At 37.7% G+C, this 8,964-nt stretch overlaps 1 protein-coding gene across 1 annotated transcript in view; it reads right to left on the bottom strand.

The window, feature by feature from the left end:
• DNAH7 (dynein, axonemal, heavy chain 7) overlaps nucleotides 1-8,964 on the bottom strand; it is a 324,797-nt gene that overhangs the window by 113,770 nt on the left and 202,063 nt on the right. The window contains exons 46-47 of the mRNA XM_006862048.1: nucleotides 6,554-6,739; nucleotides 4,534-4,697 (exon numbers count right to left, since the gene is read on the bottom strand). Coding sequence (XP_006862110.1) covers nucleotides 4,534-4,697; nucleotides 6,554-6,739 — 350 coding nt within the window. The remainder of the gene's footprint in view (nucleotides 1-4,533; nucleotides 4,698-6,553; nucleotides 6,740-8,964) is intronic.

The raw sequence follows: 8,964 nt of genomic DNA, 5'->3' as shown, positions 1-8,964 counted from the left end.
GACCACTAAAGTCAGTGATGATGAAATAGAAGAATTCTCTCAATTTCTTCAGTCTGAAATGGATCAAATGTAACCAAGATGTGTTGGTAATTACTGGTGATTGGAACCAGAAGGTTGGAAACAAAGAGGAAGGATCAGTAGCTGAAAAATATGGTCTTGTTGATAGAAATGATGCTAGAGATCGTATGATAGAATTTTGCAAGACCAATGATTTATTTGTTGCAAACACCTTTTTTAAACCACATAAAAGAACATTATACACATGGATTCCACTAGATGGAATACACAGGAGTCAAATAACGACTCTGCTAGCATAGTGGCTACTAGTCAGGCTGCTAACCTCAGGGTCAGCAGTTTGAAACTACCAGTTGTTCCATGGGAGAAAAATGAACTTTTCCATTCCTGTAAAGATTTACAGCATCAGAAACCCTATACAGGGTCACTATGAGTTGGAACTGACTCCACAGCACAGAACCAGAACCAACCACCATGGGAAGAATTGATGGAGAAACTCAATATCATCATCCAAAACAGGGCTAGAGCCAACTATGGAACAGATCATCAATTACTCATATGCAAGTTCAGGCTGAAGCTGAAGAAAATTAGCAAGTTCACAAGAGCCAAAATATGACCTTGAACATTTCTAACATAAATTTAGATACTATCTCAAGAATAGACTTGATGCATTAGACAATAATGAATGAAGAACAGAAGAGTTGTAAGATGACATCAAGCTCTTCATACAGGAAGAAGCAAAAGGCTCATTAAAAATACGGGAAAGAGAGAAAGACGAAGGAAGAAACAAAAGTCGCATCAAAAATACAGAAAAGAAAGAAATAAAGACCAAAATGGATGTCAGAAGAGACTCTGAAACTTGCTCTCCAACATAGAGATGCTAAAGTGAATTTAAGAAATGAGGAAGTCAATGAGATGAACAGAACATTTCAAAGGGCATCTTGAGAAAGCAAAGTAAAGTATCATAATGAAATGTGCAAAATCCTGGAGCTAGAAAACCTAAAATCCATTCAGCATTTCTCAAGATGAAAGAACTGAAGGAAAAAATTCAAACCTTGACTTCCAATATGGAAGTATTTTATGGCAAAAATATTGAATGTGTGAAAAGCATCAAAAGACGTTAGAAGGAATATACAGAGTCATTGTACCAAAGAGAAATGGTCGAAGTTCAATGATTTCAAGAGGTAGCATATGATAAAGAACTGAAAGAAGAAGTCCTAGGTGCACTCAAGGTATTGGTGAAAACCAAGGTTCCAGAAATTGATGGAATGCAAATTAAATCTTTCAACAAACTAATGAAGCATTGGAGGTACTCACTCATCTATGCCAACAAATTTGGAAGGCAGCTATCTGGCCAACCAATTGGAAGAGATTCATATGTGTGCCCATTCCAAAGAAAAGTGACTCAATGAAATGCAGATATCATGAATAATATCATTAATATCACATGCAAGGAGTTCAAAATAGTTGCAGCAATACATTGACAGGGACCTGCCAGAAATTCAAGCCAGGTTCAGAAGAGGATGTGGAAGGAGAAATAAGATTGCTGATGTCAGATGGATAATGGCTGAAAGCAAAGAATACCAGAAAGATTTACTTTTACTTGTATTTTATTGATTCTGCAATGGCACTTGACTATGTGAACCATAACAAGCTATACAGAGCATTTTGAAGAATGGTTTTCCAGAACACATCACTGTCCTTGTGAGGAACCAGCATACACATTAAGAAGCAGTCATTAGAAGAGAACAAGGGGAAAGGGAATGGTTTAAAGGTGGGCAGAGTTGTATCCTTTCATCATACTTATTCAATCTGTATGCTGAGGAAACAATTCTAGAAATTATATTATATGAAAAAAAAAAAAAATGTGGCATCACGACTGGAGGAAGATTCCTTAACAACCTGGAATATACAGATGAAAAAACCTAGCTTGTTGGAAGTGAGAAGGACTTGAAATACTTACTGATAAAGATTAATGACTACAGCCTTCAGTATGGACTGCACCTCAATGTAAAGAAAACAAAAACACACACAACTAGGCAAATAACAGATGATAGATGGAAAAAAGACTGAAATTGTCAAAGATGTCATTTTACTTGAATCCACAATCAAATAGCAGTCAAGAAAGCAAATGACATATTGCACTGGGCAAATGTCTGCTGCCAAAGACCTTATTTTCCTCCAATGTCTACAGTGCAGCTTGGACTTCTTCCTTCAGTTCCATTGGGTCTTGATGATATGCTATACCTCCTGAAATGGTTGTTCACAAACCAATTCTTTTTTTGTATTCTGTGTATTCCTCTGTCTTCTATTGATGTTTCCTGCATTGATCATTATTTTGTCTGTAGAATCTTCAAATTGCAACTCGAGGTTTGAACTTTTCTTCACTTCTTACATTTGAGAAATGCTAAGCATGTTCTTTCCTTTTGATCTTCTGTTTCCAAATCATTTTAACATTTCATCCTTTACTCTGTCTTCTCAAGTCGCCCTTAGAATCTCTGCTTAGATCATTTACTGCATCATTTTTTCCTATTGCTTTAGCTCTCTGCATTAAAGAGCAAGTTTCAGAGTCTTTTTTGATCCGTAGCAACGCCGTATAGGGTTTCTGAGGAGCTAATGGTAGGTTTGAACTGCCAACCTTGCAATCAGCAGTCCAGTACTTATCCTACAGTGCCACACAGGGACTCCTAAGGGTGGGATTATTGTTGTTTCTGTTACATGCCATAGATTCAGTTCTGAATCATAGCAACCCTGTATATGATTTCCAAGAAGCAGCTGATGGGTTTGAACCTCTGACCTTGTGATTAGCAGACCAGTGCTTATCCTACATTGCCACACTAGGAGTCTAATAATGGGTGGAATTTTTGTTGTTGTTAAGTGCCGTTGAGTCGGTACCGACTCATAGTGACCCTGTGCAGGGATTCCAAAGAGTGGCTGGTAAGCTTGAACCACCAATCTTGCAGTACAAAGTGACCTTGCAGGTCAGCGCATTAACTTACAGCTCCACAGCAGGACTCCAAGGGATACACTCTAAGGGATATGCCATCCTTAATCCCACCACTACCCTGATCTGATGTATGGGATATTACCAAATTGTGGCTGCAACACTGTTTATCTTACAAGATAAAAAGAGAGAGAAGTGAGCAGAGAAAGAGGAACCCACTACCACCAAGAAAGAACTAGGAGTGGAGTGCATCTTTTGGGTCTGGGTCCCTGAACTGTGGAACTCCCAGATCCAGCGAATGTTTGATGTCAAGACACATGGAGATCTCCAAGGGATGCTAGGCCTACCGATGCTGAGAGGCGACAAAGACTTTTCCCCAGAGCTGGTACTCTGAATGTGAATGTCTAGCCTCTTTAACTCTAAAAGAAGAAATTTCTGTTTGTTAAAGTCATCCAGTTGGGGTATTTCTGTTATAGCAGCACTAGATAACTACAAGAAGTACCAATTGCTTTTCCAGTAGGAAACTGTTCAACAACTAATCAAAATAATTCATGTCAGAGTTAAATATTCTCTACTGGAGAGTTTACCCAAGCTATTTCTAACATATAAAGCTCCCAGAGAGCCTTGCCCAGTGATGAAAGGCCCATGATAACATGAACTTGGAATTAACACAACTGATGATTGTCTTGACAAAGCAAGTCCTTGATTTCTGGGAAGTGAGAAGTGGAGAAGAGGGCGAGGCTACAGGAATCTCCAGAATATTTCCAGTCCAGTCTCTAGAAAATTCATCTACTAATCAGAAGATTCCACACCAGGGACAATGATAGAATTTGGAATAACAACCTCATTACCAGTAACAACCCATAGCTACCTATTTCTTGAATCCAAGACAATAAAACCCTGCAATTTATGAGAATGGAGTTTTCACTTACTTATGGCAGAGTTTTGCTCTATTTTCTAAAAGTTTATTAAAACTTATGAAAAAGTGACCTTTTTCTTTTGTTTGTTTATAAAATTCTGTAATACTACACTGTCCCAATATTAATGGGAAGGAATTGATTACTAATATTTAACAGTTAACTAATTGTTGTTGTTGTTGTTGCTGTTGTGAAGTGTTGTCGAGTCAGTTCCAATTCATAGCAACTCTGTATATGGTTTCCAAGGAGCGACTGATTGGTTTGAACCACTGACCTTGTGGTTAGCAGTCTAGTGCTTATCTTACAGTGCAACACCAGGACTCAGTTAATTAATTACTTAAGTAAAATGTTTTAAATACTGAAAATTGTTACTAGCTATAATTGTTAAAAGAGGTCTGGTAGTGTAGCAGTTATGAGTCAGGCTGCTAACATTAAGGTCAGCAGTTTGAAACTACCAGCGATTCCATGGAAGAACGATGAGGCTTTCTGCTCCCATAAAGATTTACAGCCTCGGAAACCCTAAAAGGGTCACTATGAGTTAGAATTGACTCCACAGCATACCACCACCACCACTACCACCATAACTGTTAGAAGATTCACTGAAAAGTTTGGTGCTTCTATAACAAAGATCATTTATGAGAAAAATCTTTTCCTTACATAATGATGATCCCATTATCAATGGAAAATGAGTCAGAAGGTAATCCAGCAATATTCCAAGCTCGAATTGTCACAGCTTCTCCTAAGGTACCCATAAGAGAATAATCATCTGAACAGGGTATATCTCTTCCTTTGCACAGATCTGCCCATTCCTTGGTTTGATTCTTTTAAAAAAAGGAAAAATACAGAAATGAGGTTGGAAGTTGCCAAATGAATACTTGTACACTCCTAGATTACATTTTACTCCTTGAGTCAACAATCCATTGTTGGAACTCACCTTAAAAATGATTTGTGCTTATCAGATTCTCCTCAGACAAAACTATACTTTGCATGGTAAATTGATTATGAACTCAAATACAAATTAATTATATTCAATGTTAAATGAAGTCTACATTCTTTTAGAGGTAAATCAGAAGGGAAAGCAACATTAGAGCCTCCTTGGGAAACAGAGACATAGGCTAATATAATGAAACAAGGAAAGGATGCAATTTCCTTCAAGCCTTCATAGACGGGGTGGGAAAGGAGGCTTTTTGAATCAGGGTGAGTACAGGGAGTTCACAGGATGTATAAGTTTGGATTGTGTGTCACTAGAGGGTGGCATTGTCATTTTCAGTAAATCTAAGATCTCAGTTCTGAATGTCAAGGTTTCCTTGAAACATTTGTGTGGTGGTTTGACCGCACCTTCCAGTCTGGCAGAAGCAGGGTGATAGTACAGTCGGCATGATGCAGTCCCTTGGAATGACACTGACTGGAATAAGGTTGAGTTGGGAAGAATGGTTCCAGGTTGTTGTTGTTCCTAAGTGCCATCCAATTGGTTCTGAATCATAGTGACTCTGTATAGGGTCTCTGAGACTGCAAACCTCTGCATGAGCAGAAAGCCTCATCTTTCTCCCACTGTGTCCCAACTTTGTGGGTTTTAGTTCAGTGCTTATCCTCCAGAGCAACACTACCCTTTGAGCAGATCACAGATAAACAAGCCAATGCAGACACCAAGGGTATGTTCTGAACCAATAGGAAAGGGCTAAGGAAGGGTGGCTGCAGCTACTCCCTTCACTGTTCCAAGTCAGTCTTACCCCTTACCTCAAGTTCATTACAACTCAGAGTGACCTTGCTGGAGTGAGGAAAACTGGCCCAAAGGATTTTGGGAGACTGTAAATCTTTACGGAAGCAGACTGCTGTATTTTTCTCCCATAGAATGAGAGAGAAACAGATGGATTAGAACTGCTCACCTCTTGGTTAACAACCAAGCACTTAACCACTGCACTACCTGGGATCCATCCAATTTTATCTTTATCATTGTTGTTAAGTGCCATCGAGTCGCTTCCAACTCAGTGATTTTCGAGGCTCAACTGGTTTTGTTTCTAAACCTATTCCATTTAATATTTTTTGGAAAGACTTCATCTTGCTTGGTTTTTTTTTTTACCTTTCTATTTATTGTGAATTGAGTGAATGTTTAAAGAGCAGATCAGTTTTACATTCAATAATTCACACACATTTTGTTTCACCTCATTGGCTGCAATCCCCACAATGAAACATCTATCTTATCCCCTCCCTGTGGTTCTCATTTCTCTTTCTTTCCTAACTCTTCTGAATTTTGTCCTTGGGCAAATGGTACCCTTTTGATCCTGAATGGCTGGTCATTCTAAGGTGTCCATACCTCCCCCTGTAGACTCGTCTATTGTTTGTCTGAAAACTGAGCCATGGAGAGAGTTCATTCCCAAACCTGAAGGGTGGCTCAGGGCTAGTGGCTCAGGGGTTTCACCAGTCTCTGTCTGACCAGAAAGCCTGATTTTTTTTTTTTTTTATGATAACCTATTTTATTTTAAAAAATCATTTCATATAGACTTTTTGAGCCACCAGGCTGATTTATAAGATATCTAAAATACGCAACTAGAAATCATCTTAAAATATTTTCCTCCTTATACTGGCAAAATAAAACAAAACCCAAACCCCATGATTAAACGTAGGCTGTGATTGGAGAGTCTAAAAGAGACCTTAGAGATGGAGTAATATTCCTTACCTGTCTATAGTTAGACGTGAAGGCTCCCAGGTAAGCCACAATTCCTGAAGAAATGAGGATATCACCTGTCAAGTTAATGTACAACTCCCCCAGCTCCAGTGCAGTTTGGCTCCATCGTGTTTTCTCTCCTCCAAGGCCTCCAATCAACTGCTCTGCTCTTTCTAGTTTTTTGCTGCACAAGTCAACCTAAAAAGTCAAAAATAAGTGCAGTGTAGTGATTTACTTAATGTATCTTTATAGTCTCTATCAACTTCCACCAAATTCCCACTTTTTTTCTGTTGGGTCTGGATAAGAGAAGGTGGGGGAAGATGCTGATGGATTATATGATTTAGTTGTGAATGATTGTTAAACAAGTCTAATTGTGATTGGTAGATGCTGTCACCCTGCTGAGTATGGAATGAGTCATCTCAGAAGCAGAAGGAGGGTCGCACTGCTATTATAGAAGAGCCAGGAGTGGAGTGCATCCTTGGGATCCCCAAAGTCCTGTGCATTTAACCTCTTCAACCCAGGGACAGAAAGCTGGGACAGTGGGGTAGCACTAGCAGTAGAACCAAGAGCCAAAGCATGAGACCAAGTGGTGGCCTTTCTGGGACATGGAACAAGTGAAGCTGAGTGCCTTTGGGTGAGGCTTGTTTGTAGAGTGGGGTGTCTTCATGCACTTCATTGGGGAATTAGGTTTGCTGATCCACGAAGCTAGAGCTGAGTGCCATTGGGCTGAGACCCATGTCAGAGTGGAGTGCTTTTGGGCATTTATCAGCAGCCCTAAAAGTGCTTTGTGACACGACTGGAGCAGGGCAGAGGATACGGAGGCCCGTGGCTGAGAAGTCAAGCAAGAATCAGAGAGAGGTCTGTCTGTGGGCATAACTGGGAAGAAGCTGTTCTGATCAGAAGAACTGTGTTTTAAACATTTCTGATCCTGTTCACTGCCCTAATGAACCCCATAACTGTGAGAATGGTGTCTGAGCTCTGTGGGGCCCATGCAACAAATGACTGAACCCAGAATGCAGTGGGAGGGATGATTGGTGGCATGTTTCTGCACTAAGACTTTATCGGCCCTGAAAAGTACAGTCACTTAAAAAAGTCTTCAAGATTTTACTCTCAGAGATCATTTTTTAAGTCATAAATTTCTGTCTCTACATTTTAATCTAAAAGACAAATATGACTTATCTCATTGTGAATACCAGAAAGTGTGACAATTTAGAATACTTATTTTCTATACAAGTTATATACCTGAACACAATTCATGAAATTTATAATGGGTTTCATAAACTGCAAATAGTAACTATGGGACTATCTTACAGCGCAAGATTCAAAGTTAAGTACTAAAGGACATTCTCTCACAAATACAGATGTTTTCTACTTCTTAAAGAATATAGATGCATTTTATTTTAAATATTCTAGAAACAGTTTTCCTCATTTAACAATATAATTTTAAAGCTTAAATGCTTAAAACTTAATGATTTATGTTCACTTACAAAGCACAATTTTCAGGTTGTTAAACATTTGCAATTAATCTTAAATTAGGACATCAGTCAGTAGCTGAGAGACCACTTTGTGCATAAGATTGCCAATCAAATTTTATTATACATAATTAAGTAATGTGATTTAAAAAGGGGGGGGGATAATTATGAAGGTGGCAAACTCGGGAAAGCCATTTCAATCCAAATAATGACAATATTCCAGCAGAATGCCTATTTTCTTTTTGTTTATTTTTTAAGTTTTATAGCATTATTATTCTTGGAGGAAGACAGATTTAAGTAAAGGCTATCTTGAGGTCAAAATAAAATAATTTACGTGAAAATAAAAATTAAATGATTAATAAATGCAGAGCATTTAGATTATTTTGGAAAAAGAATCTGACCTATACTTTTTTTCTACAGCTGTTAATATTTATGTTAAATAAATGTTTTATATTAAAAGATATAAAATACAATAACAGTCTATTTAAAGATCTTTTTAAAAACAAAAATGTATCTTAACTGGTTATATTTTTGATATTTCGTAAATTTAAACCTTTGTGTTTTAATTTTCTCTAAGCATCTTAGTCTTCTGAGATTCTTTCCTGATCTATTCTTCTTCCCACGTTATTTATTATTAGTGGAATCAGCTCTGACTATGATAAAGTTACCATCAGAAACTACTAAGCAAAACATGTAAAATATTTTCATAATTTTTCCTCTAAAAGTATATTTTTAGCACATATATATGCAAATGGTAATTTTGTATTACCATACTTTCCCAACATTTTAATCAGAAAAAATTTAAATATATTATCAGGTTGAAAAAATTTTGCAGTGAGCAAATGCATACCCAAATACTCATTTTATAAACTTAAACAGATCCTTGAGCAAACATGATCAATCACATTTCTAAAGATTCATACAATGTCATGTGTACATATATATTTTTTT

The sequence above is a fragment of the Chrysochloris asiatica genome, unplaced genomic scaffold, assembly GCF_000296735.1.
Source record: "Chrysochloris asiatica unplaced genomic scaffold, ChrAsi1.0 scaffold00045, whole genome shotgun sequence".
NCBI lineage: Eukaryota > Metazoa > Chordata > Mammalia > Afrosoricida > Chrysochloridae > Chrysochloris > Chrysochloris asiatica.
Note: the sequence above shows the minus strand (reverse complement) of the source record. Positions and strands in the feature narration are given on the sequence as shown.